Source organism: Felis catus, chromosome D3, assembly GCF_018350175.1.
Source record: "Felis catus isolate Fca126 chromosome D3, F.catus_Fca126_mat1.0, whole genome shotgun sequence".
Classification (NCBI taxonomy): domain Eukaryota; kingdom Metazoa; phylum Chordata; class Mammalia; order Carnivora; family Felidae; genus Felis; species Felis catus.
Window position 1 is genome coordinate 23,165,192 of NC_058379.1, and position 20,722 is coordinate 23,185,913.

At 42.6% G+C, this 20,722-nt stretch overlaps 1 protein-coding gene across 12 annotated transcripts in view; it reads right to left on the reverse strand.

The window, feature by feature from the left end:
- NF2 (NF2, moesin-ezrin-radixin like (MERLIN) tumor suppressor) overlaps window positions 1-20,722 on the reverse strand; it is an 80,284-nt gene that overhangs the window by 28,979 nt on the left and 30,583 nt on the right. For 7 of the 12 annotated variants that reach the window (XM_023241591.2, XM_023241588.2, XM_023241587.2 and 4 more), the window contains 6 exons: window positions 19,021-19,104; window positions 10,831-10,899; window positions 9,904-9,986; window positions 7,973-8,048; window positions 3,207-3,341; window positions 77-151 (listed from right to left, as the gene is read on the reverse strand). In XM_023241591.2, coding sequence (XP_023097359.1) covers window positions 77-151; window positions 3,207-3,341; window positions 7,973-8,048; window positions 9,904-9,986; window positions 10,831-10,899; window positions 19,021-19,104 — 522 coding nt within the window. Of the gene's footprint in view, window positions 1-76; window positions 152-2,906; window positions 3,096-3,206; window positions 3,342-7,972; window positions 8,049-9,903; window positions 9,987-10,830; window positions 10,900-11,284; window positions 11,417-19,020; window positions 19,105-20,722 lie in introns of those variants that run through there. The other 5 variants (XM_023241593.2, XM_023241590.2, XR_006587611.1 and 2 more) reach the window with 4 other exon arrangements.

Consider the following 20,722-nt stretch of genomic DNA (forward strand, 5'->3'; position numbering starts at 1 on the left):
CACTCTCTCAAAAAAGGCGCTCAGTTTCTTAGAAAAACTTCAGTTATTAGTAACAAAAACTAGGATCTCAACTTACCAGCTTATTAACACGAAGCTTTGAGGAGTTAAATTTAAAGACATCGATTTTCTTATCCAGTGGTTTAATAGTAAACTGAAAGAAAGAAGCAGAAAAAGTTTCAGTCTGACAACCTAAAGTGTTAGCACCAACCAGGAAATTCCACAAAAGCAGCAACCACACTGGCAAAGATCCAGCACAAGGCTGCGCCTTGTCCTGGCTTCCGGCGCCCGGGCACTAACCCACTGTGATTTAGAAGCAGCTGAGGGCATGGAGTCTGGGGCTATGGAAGGTCAGGATCCTGGAAGGGGTGCTGTCGGCACCATCTCAGGCTTGGAAACCTGAACTACGGACCCCTGATGGGCCCGACCATGAGGCCAACGCTGGGAAGCCCACTGCAGCATCCCAGGCCCAGTTCTGCCTTCAGGAAGCTCACAACCTAGCTGGAACTAGACTCAGGACTCAACTGCTACTTAAGAAATTACATCATCTCTTAGCGCCTCATCGGGTGGCAAAAATCACAAATGTCGTGGGGATTCAGAGCAGATCTACCATAAGTAGGCGGGAACTTCAGCTGGTCATAGACAAAGAGAATATGATAGAGGACCTAAAAGATTGGGTGGAGGGCTATTCAGGACAGGGCAAGCGACAGAAATGAGGCAGAGAGAGAAATGAGCAGACTGTGTGTGTGTGTGTGTGTGTGTGTGTGTGTGTGTGTGTGCGCGCGCGCGCGCGCGCGTTTGACGTTACTAGCTCTCTGATGACTAAGATGATATCACGGGCTCATACTGGGAGGAAGGCAGGGGTGGGCTGGGGGTGGACAGTTGGAGGGGTTTGGGTTTGATGTGACAGCATACAGGTCGTCACCACAGGTTTCTGAACGTGGGGATTATCAGATGAAAGCTGTTAATAAAAGGAATAAAGTGCGAAGAAGAGACCGTGGTAGCAGAGGGAAACTGCTCTCGAAATCAAAGGGGAGAAAAGGATGAGTAATAAGGACAGGGTGGTAGCTAAGTAGGAGATCCCAGGGCCAGACCACAGGCAGGGAAGCATATAAAGGACAAACGGCAATTGCTGTTCTCAACCACTCCTGATTAGACCGTTCCATTTCAAAGAAGCACTTAAAAAATGGATATCTATTCCCGAGAAAGCCGTGCTAAGCAGATAAATACATCTGGGAAGATGTATTTTTGGGTATTTCTTTTGCATATTATACTGTCCAAGGAAGGAGGGGTTAGCATACTGAGGACAGAAAACGATCCTTTGGTTAGCTTTCGGTCAAGCTAACTTAGAAGCACTATTGCTCTTGTGTAGGCTGCTATTCGTGAATTTCTTGAGCTTATTTTTGGCTTTGAAGTCAAACCCCGGAGCCGTCAGTGGGAAACCACAAACAGTGGGGAAACCACAGGCTTTGCCGGGACGCGCACAAAGAATCAGTGGATCACTTAAAATAAACCAACATTTCTGTTTTGACAGCACGGCTGTCATGCATAACTACTAAGACTACTTCCTATTATGTCAAGTCAGCTTGAGGTCCTCTTACTGCACGAAGTTATTGACATGATGGAACATGATGGTGCCCTGCCCCCGGAGAGGGTATATTAGAGTTTACTGTGTCAGGCTATACTCGGGGAGACTTTAATCCTTGGGTTCTGTGAAGAACGAGTGTTTTGGGAGCCTTTAGCACACAAATGTGTGGATATGCAGTAAACAGACTTTATGAAATTAGAGATGAAAAACTACCGTGCCATAACATACCTACTACTTTAAGTCATGTGGGGCTTTCAATTTAAGTATTTTAAAAAAGCAATAATTAAATGCTCCTTTTCTGAGCTACTTAACAAAAAATTTCAGAGCCAGAATGTTTTGAATTAAGAAGCTCAATCTGTCTCCTCAAGCATGGCCGAGTAGATCTCAACCACGTATTGGAAACCAGGAGCCTGGTGTTCCCTTTCTCAAGTTGCTACGAGGGAAGGGAAAACAGGAAATCTGCTCAGGGTGGGGGCTCTGCGGGCAGCAACACGAGCCGTCACTGTTCCTCATTCCACACTCAGCGTCCCAGCTGTGTGTCACCGAGCACCATCCAGGCCTACTGCCCTCTGCCCAGTACCCTGTGCTCTCAGGACTCCTACTCAGCGCCCTGCATCGGAAAAGTGCCCCCAGGGCTATGGCTTTGGTGAACATGGAGCTCAGCCCCTGCTATTCCCTTCACCAATCACCAAGTCAGTCGCCTGATCCCTCCACATCTTCACTTCCTGATGTGACACAGATACCCCAAACCCGGCCCCTACTCTTGCAGCATGTTCTTAGGAGGAGAAATCAGAGTCGGGCTGAGAGCGCTTATGAAAGCAGAAAAGCACCGGATCATTATCACGTGTGTCATCAGTCCCTTGCGCTACAGGCCTGTCTCACAGCAGTCCGGTCCTTGCTGGACTGTAACTTCCCTGAAGGTCGAGACTGGCTTTTCTACATCTTCGTTTCCCCTACGAAAACTAACACAAAGCAGATGCTTGATAATTCCTTTAAAATTAACAGAGAACAAACGAGTGAATGAACAAACCTAAGATTACAGTGTTTGGGAAAGATCACCATCCGGTATAGGAACATCTGACTTCTAACTTAGAGTGCTCAGCCAAGTTATTCAAACTTAATTATTTTTGAATTCTCATAAGCAGTTAGCCTGATATTCTTATTTATATCCTCACAGAGAAACAGAAAGAGATACACATACGTATATATACATGTGGGGATAAATACTTAGACAGATATCCCCACCCTACGTATCAAGCACTAGACACCGAGAGAGGGTTTAATGTATACCACATTGAAAAACACAAACAGAATTTCTCACCAGAAATGGAAAGGCAAGTAATAAGACAAGGTTACTTTCTGGTTGGTTTACTGTTCTTTGGGGTTTAGTCTTGACAAGTTGAGCTTCCCAGCCTCTTGTTGGTCAGCAGGGGGGGTTTAGTGATGCTACTTGAAAACAGGATGCCAATACTGCTCTGTAAACAGGAAACAGCAACCAAAAACCCAAAGCCTGGGGAGTAAAGTATTTTACTGATAACAAGGAGAAGTCCAGGGAGGAGGAGAGATGGGGACAGGCTGGCAGCTGGGCTGCTGGCATGTCTGCATGCGGGGCCTGTCCTACCTCCTTGTCGCTGTACGAGATGTTTCTGATTTCATTCCACGGGAAGGAGATCTTGGGGGTCAGCCTGTTCTCAGGGTCATAGATGTGAAGCCCCAGAGCATCCACTCCAAGCAGCAACTCTGTGCCCTTTTTATTCTGTGGAGTCAACAAAGATCAGCCACCGTCAGCTCCAGCAGACGTGTGAGATTTTATTCAACTTCCCAAAGAACCTGGCACATGCTGTTACATCTGACGAGTTCCAACAGGTCCCAACAGAAGTCACAGCTGCTGTGTAACCCAGGGGGCTCCAGCTTCCTGAATTGGGGCAGGCAGAGGCAAAATACCATCCTCATGACTCAGTGTCCCCCAGAGGGATCACTGGGGGCTTCTGTCACTGGCTTGATGGCTAAAGTAGCAGCAATCTAAGCACTGTTACCTCCAATTAAATACAGTAGTCGCCCCACACCCACCCCTTATCTGTGGTTTTGCTTTCCACAGTTTCAGTTACCCCAGTCTAGAAGCAGATGATCCTCCTTCTGAACTACTGTCAGGTCAACAGGAGCCTAACGCTACATCACAACACCTACGTGATCCACCTCACTTCATCTCATCATGCAGACACTTAAGCCTCTCGCATCATCACCAGAAGGGTGAGCACGGTACAATAAGATGTTCTGAGAGAGAACACATTCACATAACTTTTATTATAGTATATTGTTATAATTGTTCTTTTTTATTGTTAGTGTTGTTAATCTCTTACACCTTGAGCCTAATTTAGAAGTTAAAATTATCATAGGTATGTCTGTACAAGAAAAAAATATAGTATAGATAGGGTTTGGTACTATCCATCGTTTTAGGCATCCACGGGGGCTTTTGGAAAAGTACTCCTATGGATAACGGGGAACTACTATAACCAGGTTATCACAGAGGTAGAATAAAAACCCATAGGATTAAACATTAAAAGAAAAGGTAGGGGGCGCCTGGGTGGCTCAGTCGGTTGAGCATCCGACTTTGGCTCAGGTCATGATCTCACGGTCTGTGAGTTCGAGCCCCGCGTCAGGCTCTGTGCTGATAGCTCAGAGCCTGCAGCCTGCTTGGGATTCTGTGTCTTCCTCTCTCTCTGCCCCTCCCCTGCTCATGCTCTGTCTCTCTCTGTCAAAAATAAATAAACATTAAAAAAAAAAATTTAAAGAAAGAAAAGGTAGTTGTACTACCAGAAAGAAAATTCTAAGTGCTAGGATCAAATGGTTTTATTTTATGTTAAAATGTAGTCTCAACATGATAAAGCAAATATAGTCAAATGTTATAGAATCTAGACAGTGGGTATCTATGGGTATTTGTTATAAAATTTTTTCAATTTTCTTATATGTCTGAAAATTTTTATAATAGAACACTGGAGAAAATACTCCAAAGTGAACTGTATATAAATTATACCTCAATAAAGCTGTTTGATAATGTGATGGTACATATGTTGGTTGGCAGGCAGAGCAGACAGAAGGCAAGTGTCCTGGGCCTCCATGTCACTGACCCAGCAGTGGGCCTGGGGTTACATCTTCAGGCTACAGATCCATCCACCTGTGCTGTGTGGTCTGGCCCTTGTGTGGTAGTGGAAGGAAGCTCCCTGCACAAGGACCTAAAGCACCTGACCCCTTGCTGACAAGAAGGAAATTGAACCAGACTCAAAGGCAGGAAAATAGATCTGCAAAGTGAGAAGGTGCTCGGACTGTGATGAGAAGGACCAATCTAACAGCAGGTGTCAGATGGACAAGTGAGCTCTCCAAGATAAATCTTTTTACTCCTTCTAACACCCCAAAGTCAGGAGCTATCACTAAACCAGGAGAGAGATCCCTTGTCTGCAAAGCTCTTAAAACTACTATATTAACACAGTGAGGCTTAGTACTTTTAAGAGCTGTAGTACATTCTGGAAAACGAGATACTTCATTATATTTGTGACTTTTTTTTTTAAGTTTATTTTTGAGATAGAGATAGTGCACACAATGAGCAGGGGAGGGGCGGCGGGGAGTGGCGGACAGAGGATCCAAAGAGAGCTCCGTGCTGATAGCAGAGATGCAGGGCTCGAACTCATGAACCATGAGATCATGACCTGAACTGAAGCCAGATGCTCAACCAACTGAACCACACAGGTGCCCCTGTGACTATTTCCTTTAAATTAAATTAAATTAAAAAAAAAAAAAAAAAAGGATTCTACCCTCTGCTTCCTATCATGATGCCAACATTCCTAGGGAAAAAACAGAGAGGTGCGACTCAAGCAGTCCCTTTTAAATTGTTTTAAGCACATATCTTCCTTAGTTGATGGTGAAATTACAAAAACTTGCACACAAATGATACTAAAATATCCATTAGCTTTGTCTACTGCATTATACAAAACATATACACATACAAAATAGTGTATTTTGGTCTGATTGCTACAGAAATATTCCCGGGCACCTGGGTGGCTCAGTGGATTAAGCATCTGACTTTGGCTCAGGTCATGATCTCACAGTTCATGACTTTGAGTCCTGCATTGGGTGAGCTCGAGCCCCACTCTGGGTGAGCCCTGCTTCTCTCTCACCTTTCTCTCAATGCTGCTGGTGGGATTCTCTCTCTCTCCCCTCTCTCTCTCCACCCCTCACTCACTTACACTCTCTCTCTCTCAAAAAAAAAAAAAAAAAAAAAAAAAAAAAAAAAAAAGAGAGAAGAGAAAAAGAAAAAAGAAATATTCCCTAATGAGAAACTGGTTTTTAAGGATTGTAAAACACTACTTTTCTAGAATCTAGATGGTGGGCATATGGGGCAAGAGGAAAGATGTTGCCAAAACCACAGAAATGTGTTAAATTAGTCTGACCTTAAAGAAACCAGACAATTGGGGCACTTGGGTAGCGCAGTGGGTTAGGCATCTGACTCTTGACCTTGGCTCAGGTCATGATCTCACGGCTCATGAGTTCAAGCCCCACAGTGGGCTCTGTACTGATGGTACAGAGCCTGCTTGGCGTTCCATCTCTCCTCCCTGTGCCCCGCCTCCCTGTTGCTTGCACACACACAATCTCTCTCTCTCTCTCTCTCTCAATAAATAAAATTAAAAATTAAAAAAAGAAAGAAACCAGACAGTTAGCAAATACAAATTAATAAAACTTTAGAAAATAACCTCGGGCACCTGGCTGGCTCAGTCAGGAGAGCATGTGACTCCTGAGCCCAGGATAGTGAGTTCAAGCCTCATGTTGGGTGTAGAGCTTACTTAAAAAAAAAAAAAAAAAAAAAAAAAAAAAAAAAAATATATATATATATATATATATATATATATAGGGTGCCTAGGTGGCTCAGTTGGTTAAGTGTCAGGCTCTTGACTTCGGCTCAGGTCATGATCTCACAGTTCATGAGTTCAATTCCCACATCGAGCTCTGCACTGACAGCACAGAGCCTGTTTGGGATTCTCTCTCTCTCTCCCTCTCTCTCATGTGCTCTGTTTCTCTCTCTCTCTCAAAATAAATAAACTTAAAAAAGAAAAAGAAAATAACCTTTTGCATGATTATAGAAAATCTTTTAGGTACTTGTTTGCTATACGAAATAACATAACTTGCCAGTGTAATTTTATGTAATGAAATCCATTAAAAATCGGTATTTAGAAAACAAATCAGGTAGAAAGCTATCCTAAATTACTTAAAGATTTTATTTTTAAGTACTCTCTATGCCCAATGTGGGGCTCAAACTCACAACCCCAAGATCAAGAGCCACATGCTCTGCTGACTGAGCCAGCCAGGCCACCCCATATCCTAAATTACTTAAAATGTAATAAAATTTACCCAAATTTCATATAAAATTTATAAGAACCCTGAAAAGGAAAGCAAACCATAACTCCAATAAGGGATGCCTAAGTGGCTCGGTCAGTTAAGGGCTCTTGATTTCAGCTCAGGTCATGATCTTGCGGTTCATGAGTTCAAGCCCGTCAAGCCCCTCGTTGAGTTGTTGAGTCGAGTCTCGGGATTCTCTGTCCCAGTCTGCCTGCTCCTCCCCTGCTTGCGTTCGCTCACGCTCTTGCTCTCTCTCTCACTCTCTCTCTCAAAAGGAATAAATACAGATTAAAAAAAACACCACAACTATAATAATAAAGGTGGACCACTGTGGATGGTTATTTTAACATCTACTTATCTGTAGCTTGGAACCAGCAATGGAATACTAGAGCCAATCGCATGAATTCCTTTGGAAGGAGCTCCTAGATGCTGCACCAGCAGCAGAACCTTGGGAGAAAGATGCTCAAGAGGCCCACCCAGCCAGGACTGAAAACAAAAGCCTCTGGTGCAGAAGCAGTGGGTTCCCAGGGGACAGCAGTGGGACTATTAACGGTCTGAAGAGAAAACCAATTAGCCTGCTAGAGAGAACAAGAGTCCCACCCAAACAAATCAGTAATCTATAAAAGCAGCTTTACTCTCCTTGTGCCTTGGGGGAAGAAAGTATTTACAGGTGCTCCCTGTGGGCCAGATCTCACAGAGCCAGAAATAATCAAACATTACACTCAGAGCATTCAAACAGGTTTCTGCTGAGCAGAGCCCAGGACCAGGCCCAAGTCCCCCCGGGGGCTCAACTGACACTTAACTACGGAGGATCTAATTGAAGTCCAGAAATAGAAAATGAGGCTATAAGACCCTCTCCTCTTCCTCTTCCCTTCTCCTCCAGTGAACCATTAAAGAGTCTGCTATCCTGGAATAAGGAAGTAACCCATTTTCGAAAGCAGTCTGCCCCTGATTCAGCCTCTGTTTATACACAGGGAAGTCAAAGAGGATTCAACACACCCGGATTGCAAAGTAGTTCACACCGTACATCTCCAGGTCCTGAGCTATCTTCAAATATTCCATTTCAGCTTCATCCCTGTGAAGAGAATGAAAGACACTGTCACGGGAACTAAGTGAGAAAACGGAGGACGGGCACACACCACCCTGAGCCTTGGAACCTGCCAGAAGATGTCAGCCAGAGCAGATACCAGCAAGGCTCTTCCCAGCCCTGAGTCTATTAAACGCACCGAGGTCAAGCAGAATTTCCCGGCCTCATAAAAGCCAGAGAACAGATTCATTACAGTGTCTCTTGGCTTCAATTTCACGCTTTGCCCTTGATAAATAATGACACCCGTCTCAAGGAATTCAAGAAAAGCACGTGGTATGTTATCTTCTTCCCTCAAATGGATTTGGATATGCAAATTTGATTTAAGTAGTTGCTTTATCTGGTTGTGAACTTTTTTCACCTACAAGGTTTTGGTATTGAAACAATTCTCTCGGCAACCTACCAGAGAGCTACCTTCCTGATTTTATTTCTGTGGATGTTGTCAGAGATTAGGTCAAGAGCTATTGGGGCTGTAAAACCCAACCCAGGTCACCTACTTCTAAGCTAGGAGTCAGATTAAGATCTTAAAGCAATGACTTGCAGGAAACTCCCAAATAGGTGCGATATTGAAATATTTTAACTAGGTCTCCCTATGACCTTGCCTCTTCCCTCTCTCCAATCTCAAAATGCTCTCAAATGGAATTTTAAAAATTCAACCTGAGAGAACACACAGTGTTGGCAAGCACGTGGAACAACCAGAAACACACACACTGCTGATGTAAACTGGTACAAACAATTACCTTGGAAAATCGTTTGATGTCATTTGTAATAGTGAAAAACCAAGAGACAGCCCAACATACCCAACATCCACCAATAGTGCAATGGGGAATTCATGCTTTAATAACATAGTGGAGTTCTGCACAGCAATGAAAATGAAACTGTTACTGCTATTACACACCACAAACCAATTCTCACCATATGATTCTGGGTAAAAGAAGTGAGACACAAAAAATAGGGACTCTCCAATCGCATGTAAGTAAAATTTAAAACATGCACTGCTACTCCATCGTCAGGAGAGTGGTTAGCTGTGGGGAGGAAGGATGGGGAGTGATAGTGGGGGGGGGGGGTGGTCACGTGCTATCTCATCACCTGGTATTACACGGTGTTTTCACTTTGTGGTAATGCATTGAGTGGTACGTTTAAGACTTGTCCACTTTTCAGTATACATGGTATTAAAAAAAGAGCACGCTAGGAAGTTGATTTGAAGAGGACAATATTTTAAAGACTAATGAAAAGATGATCAATTCCTACAGTGATCAGGGAAATGCTAATGAGTACTTAAGATACATGTCTCCTCTTTTAGATTACAAAAATTAGATTGATAAAAATGAGTGGTAGGGAGAGAAACGAGGCGGGGAGAGACGTGCACACACTGCTGGTAGGCAGGTAAACAGGTCCAACCTTTGCGGAGGGCGATTTAGCGGCACCTGTCAGAACACAAAATGCTCATATCCTTGGACTCAGCAACTCTTGCAAAGAATGTATCCTCAGAACTGCTCATATAATTATATAACATTAGGCTGTACATTGCAGAAAGTGAAAATCTATAGCCACTCCAAATGTCATCAGTAGGGAAATGGACACAAAAGCTACGGAATATCCATACATTATAATCCTTAACGTGAAACCTAAATTGCCAATGAGTGCAGTGGGCCGGTACATCTGGACAGGCTGTATTCATGCACTAGAAGAAGCACACACAACACTGAAGACCAGCTACTCCCAGCGCTCCCTTTTTCTATATACCTCGGTACTGCATTTTGTTCAACGAGCGTGTCCTAATTTCATAGTTCTTAAAAAAAAAAAGTCCATACGGAAATGTAAACCGATAATGAAGCAGCCTCACCTGGCTCGGCCTCGGTGCTCCGCGTACCAGGCTGTAATTCTTTCCTCCCACATTTCTGGAGTCATTTGATACAGATTTATTACCTACCAAAAAGTAGAGCAAAATAAAAAACCCACATACAAAGAAAGTTTTGGTATTGTATGCCATTTTCATAATTGTGCATCATTTTTACAAAATAGCAAAGCTATTTTTAAAAAGCCACATACAGGGAGCCAGTCACACGGCACAGAGGTGGTGCGCACAGACAAGCACCATTCAGTTTGAGTCACAACTCAGAAGGGTGCACCATTACTCAGGCGTAGGTGCACCCCTCACCCAGCTGCCGTCCCTCTTTCCTGGGCTGCACGTCCCAGAGGGAGGAGCTCAGTTGGGTCGGCCAGGGCTAAGCTGTGTGTGCTGCTGCCTCCGCCTGCACAAAAGCCATCAAAGGAGAAGGGAAAGTCAGGTAAAGGTGAGAATCGGGCCTTTATTACACATGACAAATGAGTGGAGCTATAAAACCGGGAGCAGCAAAAGGGAAGGAGGGCCTGCTTCTGTGGCTAATGAACAAGATGAACACTGAGGATTAAAAACTACAATGTCCACCCCAATTCATCTCTATCCACCCTGCCCAGCTGCAAATAGCTCAGCTCCCTGGGCTGAACACACACTGCTCCACACACCTCCCTGGGAATCGCTGGTGCTCACCCACCTTGAAGGAAACAAACATTTACAGCCCTGGCAACCGCAAATGAATTCCACGAACCTTGGCTTTTTAATATTCTTAACAGAGATTCAACATTCTTTACTCATCAAGATTGATCACAAAATATTTATTTAAATGTTTTTGTCATGTACTTCCAATATTCCTTCAAGCCCCCCAGTTGGCTTTATCACAGAGCACATCTCTGCTGTGTCTTCCCAAACAGGGGATTGATTTCTTCTTACCCTTTTTGGAAGCAATTCTTCTTGGGCCAAAAATCCCCGCTTGTGAACAGAGGGGTCATAGTCACCATACTGGAAGGAGAAGAAAGGAGAGCAAGCGATTGAGATTCTAGAGACAACTGCCATTTCTGAATGGAGCCTGACTCTGTCTTATCCCCTCCCAGCTCGGGGAGCAATTCAGTTCCAATTCAGTTCTGATGCCAAGTCAAGATTTCTACCTTGCTAGTTTGTTACCCTTGAATGAAAATACAAAGCTGATTATATCTATGAACAGAGTTGTATAATCCCGTGAGGGATGGATGGGTAATGTGCTAATAAGAATGTGACATTTGTATGGAAATGTAGCCGTGTTTTCTAACCCAAAGAAAGCAGTCACTAGCAAACATTAGCTTTTGAAAGGAAACAACAAAACACAACTGTGAAAGTTGTAATTAACAACGTGTGATAAGAGTCTTACCTACAAATCCTTCTAAGTGGCTGGTAATTGGAGACAATTGCTAGGTTGGGAGCTGGGAATAACGCAGGCAATAGTTCCAATACCTTTCATTCAAGGCTCTGAAAAGTGCTTTGGAGAAATCTGATGCCAAGGCTGTCATTCCCATTGTACAGACAAAGAAATGAGTAATAGGTTAACTGATTTTCTTAAAGCTGCAGAGCAAGTCATTAATGGGGCCAGAAATGCATTTTAATGTATTTATTTAGGGACAATAACTTGGAAATTTATGTTCTGATTTAAGAATGAATATCCCTTTCTTTCCGATGTTCATCAGCAACTTTAAGTTGTGTCTCATCCCATGCCTGCTAAAAAAGCACCATGAACTGGGGTGCTTGGATGGCTCACTCAGTTAAACATCTGACTCTTGATTTCAGCTCAGGTCATGATCTCGTGGTTCATGAGTTGGAACCCCACGATGGGCTCCGTACTGACAGTGTGGAGCCTGCTTGGGATTCTCTCTCTCTCTCTCTCTCTCTCTCTCAAAATAAAATAAACTTTATTTTTAAAAAACACCATAAATTAATGTCTTTTAAGAATCTCATCATTATCTTGCAAATAGTAGAATTGTACTGCGTTTTTTGAGCATTTTTAAAGGAATTAATTTGTCAAATTAAACATTTAAAATATGCAGTTTTTGTACCCCTGTCTTCATTTAAAAAAAACTTGAAGGAACCTGGCTTCTCTTGATCTTCCAAAGGCCTGAGGATGTGATGAGTGAGTAACTGGACTGAGTTTTAAGGGCACTCTCTCGGGAGGCAGCTGCAGAGCACAGGTAAGAGCCTGGCTCTGGAAGCAAGCAGCTAAAAATTCAATCCCAGCTCTTCCACTTATTAGCTGTGACCTTGGGAATTTTTGTGTCTTGGTTTTCTCATCTGTTAAATAGGGATAATAGCAGTATTTGTCTTATAGGACTTTTATGGGGATTAAATGAAATAATACCCATACAAAATTTTTTAATGTTTATATATTTTTGAAGGAGAGAGAGACAAGAGTGTGAGCAGGGGAGCGGCAGAGAGAGAGAGGGAGACACAGAATCCAAAGCAGGCTCCAGGCTATGTGCCGTCAGAGCCCAACTCGGGGCTTGAACTCACAAACTACGAGATCAGAACTTCAGCCTAAGTGGGATGCTTAACCAAATAAGCCACCCAGGCGCCCCCACCTCTCTGATTTTTGAAGGGGTAGGATGCTAAAGCAAGCCCTGTTAGTCGCATTTGCAGACCTCTTAATGGTGCTGACCAGAGTCTAAATGCCGAAGTAAGCAGATATGCAAAGTTAAAGTTGTAAATTCAGGTTCCAAAGGCTTGTAAGATTAACGACCCACATTACCATACTGAGCTCCCAGCTACTTCAGTGATCAAATATGTTACACATTTGAGCAATGCAGAGGCAGCAAAGACCCTGCTTAAAGAACTTCACCGCTGGACTAACTCCATCTACAACATTAAAGCCACCTTGATACGTGTGTCTGCTCTTAAATGTCTCTTCAAAAAACAAAAGAAGAAGAAAATCCTTAAGTTGTGGCAGTTAGTGAATATAAAGGAAAGTCATACCACTCCATAGATGGAGATGGCTGTTCCTCATCCTTTTATGTACGGATGCATTCTGGTAACAAAACCAGGAGTGGATTTACTTTGAAACTAATATATATTGGGTTCAGTTCTCTCTGCACCTGTATGGGCCTGAACTAATTTTGTACTCAAAATTTGGTATTCTAGCATTAAAAAGAAGCCCCTAAATTATATAAACTTCAGGCTCCACAAAACCTGGATCCACTCCTGATATGAACCAATTGAATTTAAATTCAAGAAGGGAATTCACCATTTAGAGGACTCTTGAAGTCAATTCTTAGGTTAAATACAGAGGCTCTTTCTGGATATGAAATACTAGCCTCTGCCTATATACATGGGAAATTCGACCAAATGCTCTGAACAGGATTTCACAAAACAGATTTGGTCAATACATACACAGAATGAATAGATTCCTTACCAAAACACCGGTCACTATATTCAAGGTGGATTAAAGGCTCAAACCCATAAATGAAAATCCATAAAAATACCAGAATAAAATGTAGGACATGTGCAGAACAACAGTTGGTGAGGCCATTCTAAAAGTCACCCAAAACATAAAAAGATTGACAAGTCTGATAGATTAAAAAAAAAAAAAAAAAAAAGATAAAAGGTCAACACCCATAATATATGGAGCTCCTATAAATCAATTAGAAAAAGATAAACAATAGAGTAGAAAAATGGGCAAGCTGTAAACACTTGATTCACAGAGGAAAGAAATACAAATGGCCAATAAATCTATGAAAAGATTCTCAGCCCCATGGTAATCAGGAAACAAAAACTTAAAAAAAAAAAAAAAAAACACCTATTTTTCTGTCAGATTAGCAAAAATTTAAAAGACTGATAGCATCCACTATTGATGAGGATGTAGAAAAACAGGTATTCTCACACACTGTTCTTTTTCTTAAAAAATTTTGTAATGTTTGTTTATTTTTGAGAGAGAGTGCACGTAAGCGGGGCAGGGGCAGAGAGAGAGGACAGAGGATCCAAAGCAGGCTCTGTGCTGACAGCAGTGAGCCCAACGCAGGGCTCAAACTCCAGAACCATGAGATCGTGACCTGAACTGAAGTCAGATGTTCGACCTACTGAGTCATCCAGATGCCCCTCACACACTGTTCTTAAAAGTTAAATTAGGACAAGACTTTTGGAGGACAATTTGGCCATACATATTTAATGTTTTTTTATTCTGATAGATTTATATACCAAAAATTCATCATCTTAAGCATACAATCCAGTGGTTTTTAGTATATTCAGAATGTTGTACACCCATCACCACAACCTAATTCCAGAATATTTCCATCATCCCAAAAAGAAATCCATACCCATTAGCAGTTAAGTCCTAATTTCCTCTTCCTTCTAGCCCCTAGCAACCACTAAATCTACTTTCTGTCTCTATGGATTTGCCTATTCTGGACATTTCATGTAAGTGGAATCACACAATAGGCAGCCTTTTGTGTCCAGCTTCTTTCACTTGGCATTATTTAAATTTTAAAGGTTCTTATCCTTCAGCCCAGTTATGCCATTTCTTGGTATTTATCCTAGTGAAAGATTGTTCATATGTGCCCAAAGAGGCATATTCAAAGATGTTCACTGCATTCGTTTAAATAGAAAGAAAAACAAACCTACATATCTACCAATAAAGACATATTGAAGTAATCCACAGTCCCTCCTTTTCAGGAAATACTGTTCAGTAGTTTAAAAATGAAGCGGGAAGGGGTGAGTGAGTGGGTGGCTCAGTCGGTTGAGCATCTGACTTCGGCTCAGGTCATGATCTCACAGTTCGTGAGTTCGAGCCCCACGTCACACTCTGTGCTGACAGCTCAGAGTCTGAAGGCTGCTTTGGATTCTGTTTCTCCCTCTTTCTGCCCCTCCCCTGCTGGCACTCTGCCTTTCTGTGTCTCTCAAAAATGAATAAACATTAAAAATCAGGTGGGACGAGGGGTGCCTGGGTGGCTCAGTCAGTTAAGCATCTGACTTCAGGTCATGATCTCACACCTTGTGAATTCGAGCCTCACATCAGACTCTGTGTGGACAGCTCAGAGCCTGAAGCCTGCTTCAGATTCTGTGTCTCCCTCTCTCTCTGCCCTTCCCCTGCTCATGCTCTGTCTCTCAAAAAAAATTTTTTTTAATTAAAAAAAAAAATGAAGTGGGACGATCCGTTCTGATAGTTTTAAGTAAAAAGGGCATGGTGTACAGGAGGTCCTCTGGGGTAGCCACCTAGAAGGGGAATTTCGGGGAAGGGGTACCCCCTCACCTGATGGGCTCCTATCACACCCATTGCTCTACAGAGATCATTCCAATTCACAGTCCCTTTCTGCCCGTATGTGAGCTCAGACAACACTTCTCTCCTATTTACTAATCGTTGTCAACCTTCTGGGTTTGAAATGGCATGTTAGCGTTGCTTTTTTTTCTTGATTACTACTGAGATTGAACATCTTTTTCTATTTACTGACCATTCTCATGTTCTCCTCTATAAAGTATGTATGCCCTTTGTATCTATTTTTCTGCTATCTTTTTCTCATACACTCAAGAGTTCTTTATGTTCAAGGATATATCTACAATTCTGCTTGTAGAAATCTACCTTAAGAGGTGGAAACTTTAAAAAAAAAAAAGAGGTGGAAACTTTTGCACATGTACACGAAGATTCATATAAAAGGATCTTCAGTAAAACACTATTGATAACGGAAGGGGAAAAAGAGAAACTAAACCTACCTCTCCCTTAGAAGGGGGATGGATCAATGAATTAGGTTTACTCATCAATGGCCACCATACAGCAATTAGGACCAACAAGCTACATCCACACATACAACATGATACATCTCAAAATCAATGTTGAGTGGGAAAAAACATCAATGTGTAAAAGTATAAGCCATAAAAGGGGGGCGGTGTGTGAAGGACAACATCATTTATATTCAACTTTTGCCTCTTTGACATTTTCAAGTTGGTCTCCTCCCATCCAACTGACTACTGCCCCAGATGTCAGCCTCAGAGCCTCTCCCCAGGATGACCACCACAACCTTCTAACAGGTCTCCCTGCTTCCAAACCTGTCTCACTCCAATATGGCCTTCACATAGCCACCAAAGGATCTATCTAAAATATAAACCCTTCACTGGCTCTGTACCACCCACACAATAAAGTCAAGACCCTTTCTGATCTGGCATCCTACAGACATACCCCTCCAGCTTGCTACTGTCAACTCTTGCTACTTTCCACCTACACTGTACATATACCCAACTCAATTGCCTTTTGGCACTCTTTTTCCCTAACTGACATCAAAGAGTACCAAGAAATGGTAAGCCTCCTCTCCCACCATCCATTTCTCTTTCTGAACACTAGGAGTCTGCAGGCCAGCACTGCAAGACTGGTAAATTACATACCACGATCTCCCAAAGTCATTTTTAATAAGAACACATTTCAAACACCAAGTTGTCAGTATAGAATCCAACAGGTGGCTTAAAACATTGCAAGATGGTCTGGTATGTCATGTGACTGGACCGAACAAAACAAAACAAAACAAAACAACAACGACAAAAAAAAAAAAAAAAAAAAGCCCAGACTTTCGATTCAAACATAACTCAAACTCTAACCAAGAAATATGGTTCTTGTTAACTGAACCATGTGATTAATATTTGTATTTATACTTTGAGGGTAATTGTTTCTTGATGCTGTGGAATTAGCTCTGTCTATATCATTCCAACAGCTGAAATACCATAATGAATGCATTTGTGCATAATTACATTCCATGTGTTAATGAGCCTGATTCGTTTTCCGCACCATACTTCTAAAGTTCCTTTCTGTTTCAGAAAGGTTGAGGATGAAAACAAACTGAATATGATGGAGGGAACCAGTGTGGTTTACTGAGAAGTTTGGACTAAATTAGACCCTATAAATGAATCTGGAATTTGGTGAAAGGCAGTGCGTGCTACCCAGAGACATCCCTCACACGCTACAAGGGGAGGGCAAGAGTGGAGTGCTGAGCTAAGCGTCCCGGATGGTAGGGTTCTCATCCCGGCTCTAGTCTCCAGTTCCACTCTGCTTCAAATCTTGTCCATCAAGAAGTGGGCTATAAATTCCATTGAAAAAGAATTAACATAAAGTATTAGGACTTCAGACAAATTATTAATCCTTTCTGAGCCTTAAATTCCTCATCTGCAAACCGGGCATAATCCTCTCAAGCTGTGGCTCATGGAAAAGACTACACTGAGTATTGCACAAAATATTCGTGTGTAACACTTTGTAGAACTGTAAAACATTACAGGCATGTAAGATCCTATTAATACTGTAATCAGAGATATCTTTTTTAATATTAACCAACAGTCCTAGAAACTGGAAGCATGTGATAATAATCCTTAGTTTCTCGAATGCAGACTTGAAGCCACAGATTACCTTTATTTGTAAGATCCTGAAAATTTACACCGGAAAAAACAGTTAGAACATCCTCCTCCATATGAACCACATATGCTGTCTGTGAATCACTTTCATCTCTAAATTAGTAGGATCCAAATTAGTAGGGCTTTCCTACAGTGAAATCTGTTTAAGCAAACATCTGCTGGTTCCCTGAAAAGTTATTTTTTTCCACAGGTGGCCTTTGAATTTGTGGCCCAAAATCCATGTAAAGGAAATGTAGCCTTTGAGACTGAAGCCCTTCAAAGAGAGGTAGTGTCCTTGAGAGCTTGGGTCTCCTCTCAGCTGGAGAGAAAGCGTGCTAAAAAGGAACTCGGTTCTGGGCCAGGAAGTGCTCACATTTGATGAGAGTGACAATGACTGCTTCATCACTGTCAGGGCAATACTGATTGAAAGGACACATTTTTCCTGTTATTAATATTCTTAATCAAAGCATAAAAGGAAGCATATGTTTTAGTTGAATCAAGGCCCATTTTCTGCTTTTTTCAATTACTCATTTTTCTGGGCAGTGGAATAGGGGAGGCACAAAACACAATCCCAAAGCCATGAATTCTGCCCTTAGCTTTACCCAAGATTGTCCGAATGCCCTTGGGCAAATCGCTAAAGGGCAGATACTCGCTGTAGTGTCTGTATCTGTGACAGAGTCAACAACCCACTCCTCAGGCCTGGTGAACACTCAGCAAATATTAGCCGAGGCATCAAATGATTGAATTGATTCTGGTACTTCTGTTAGTCTGACCAACATGAACAGACGTTTTTTCCCTCCCAAATGATAGGCCAGTCATTTCCTGGCTTTGATCTGAAATTGTATTAAACTACCCCCCAAAAAAGTGGGCTAAGAAGTTAAGAGTATCTTATTAATTTTCTTAACACTACAGGGAAATGGCTTTATGGACACCTCTAACGAAAAAGGAAAATAAAAACTGAAAAGATTATGCAAAATCACAAAAGTAATGAAGATGCCCCAATTCTGGGGCCTCTTCCTACACTGCAGGGGAGGGGTGGGAAGCAGTAGGACCAAGAAAAGAAGCTATGTGATTGAAGTGGGGTATCTGAGGGACATGAAGCACTCCTGACTGACCCTGTAGTTGGTCTTATGAAAACAGAGAGGTCAAAACACAAGAGCGGTGGTCTCCTCCATCCCCCTCCCAGTCCGCAGTGATTTCTCTAGGAATGATTCACTCACAGCTCAACTGGGCTTGGGGTGCCAAACAGCCTGCAGTACCAGCCATGAGCAAAGCTAGCATGCCCATCAGGGGTGAAGGAAGTAGGGCATTCTCTAGGCTATAGCAGGGTCCCCACACACAGGGCTGCTGGTCCTCAGAGGATGAGTCTGGAATAAGGACCTGGGCCTTTCTGACCTAAATGCTATAGTTTGGCCCAAACTGGAGACAGTAAGTTCATTTTCCTTGGTTCATAAAAAGAAAGGTTGGTCCAGTGATTGCAATAAACCACATGTGCGTAATGAGATTACACAGACGATTCATCATAAGCGTACACTTAACACTTGTACACACACACACACACACACACACACACACACATTCTCACAAGATTATACAGAACCTGGGACAGTGACAGTGGTTTCCCCAGCCCAAGTCCTAAACACTTCCTTTCTGGGGAAAGTGTCTCTGAAGCCTAGAAGACCTGAAGAAACAAAAGACTGGAGTGATCCTGCGACACACATTAATGCCAAGGAGGAAGGCACTTTTCTTCTTTGAGCCTACCTTGGCCTGGACGGCGTAAGAAGCCAGGAGCACAGAAGCCTCGGGAGGGCAGTAGATCTTTTCATCTAAAATCTGCTTCTTTACCTGAAAGAGGCAACAAGGGAGACATGACGCTGTGTGCGTGGAAGTGAGCTGTGCAGGCTGGTCACAGCAGATGGCTGCAGGGTGTTCTAATGAGGCCTGCCAAACCAGCCTGTTAATGATTTTCTGACAAAGGGTACAATTTTTTTTATTGCTGCAGACAGGTTGGGAGTTCAGTCACTGAGAAGTTATTGGTAAGATGACTACGCATACAAAAAAAAAAAAAAATGCTGAAGAGGAAAAATACTTCCATGGTTAAAACAGAGACTGGTATCTGGACCGTGACAGAGGGGAGCTGTGAATTCCAGAAGTGTCAGGGGCAGCTCTGGTGGTGATTGTGGCCTCGGCCACTTGCTGAGCACACGCAGCACCAGAGGAAATGGGAGTCTACTTTAAAGTCTTAACACAAGACAAAAGTCAGCAAGGCCACTGAGTTATGACTGCAGGAAAAAAACCCATCACTTTCCAAATGCCTGCTCTAAGGAAAAAGGAAGCAATAAAGTTTGATCGATTAAACTTTTAAGCACATGTGAGGTCCAGGAAATATAATTCTTAAGCCATAATGTTGAATTAACGGATCTCATTGCATTTAATTTCTTAGAATGGTGCAGCGTGTGACGTTCCAGACATAGAGGCAAGAGAGCCTCACTGAAATAAACACAACAGGAAAGCCAACTCTCTTTTCACAGATGTCAACAGTCACCAGATTCATAAAAGTAGTAAATTTTGCCTTGCTCAGCCACGAAAACACTCCAACATTTCAATATGAGGAAAAATGAAGCTAAAGTCACAAGAGGGATGGGCACTTCTTCTAAATGCTAACAAGAAAGTCATCTCTATAACACTAGGACATTCTGGGGCCTAGGAGATCATTATGTGGTTTTATTCAAAGCAGTGTAACTTTCTAATCCCTGATTTATTTTCAAAGGAAAAAAAAAAGCCATACTACAGAAAAACTGAAAGGGTTTCCCTTTGAAGGAAAATGTTAGGGATGGGGGAGGTGTGTGTACATCTATATACACTTTTTTTGGCAAGCCTTTCTTGGAAAATAAATTATTTGGGGGTTTTATTACATTTAACTTAATATTAACTGAACATAACAATCTGAGGCTCAAACTAATTATAGGAGGACTATGTGACAGCCCATACATATGTCTACTTCTGGGAAATCCTGTAATTAACGCCCCTGTGCGATCTACCGACAGCGGGCATCTCTGGGCACACAAGCAGCTCCACCACCAATCACTGCAACTAACCATGAAACTGGGGCAGCACTCTGATCAAGCGGTAAGAACACAAGCAAAACTGACAGGGTTTTCATCCTCACACAAACCCCTACTCATCGCGCCCCTAGATGGTCAGTCTTAGCAGTCTTTGAACCCATAATCATGGAGCTCCTCATCTCTTCAATTCGGTTGAGCAATTACTTACGGAATGCCTCCTGCATATTCAGTGAGCCTTGCCTTTAAAGGGCTTATACTCTAATGAAGGAGTAGGGATAAGACATTCACATACAATGGGCAGCATGAAGCACGATGCCTGAAGCTCCACACGTGTGGGATTAGTCACGTAGAGTTAAACTCCAACTCACTGGAGTTCTGAAGTCCTCTCTTAATGACAG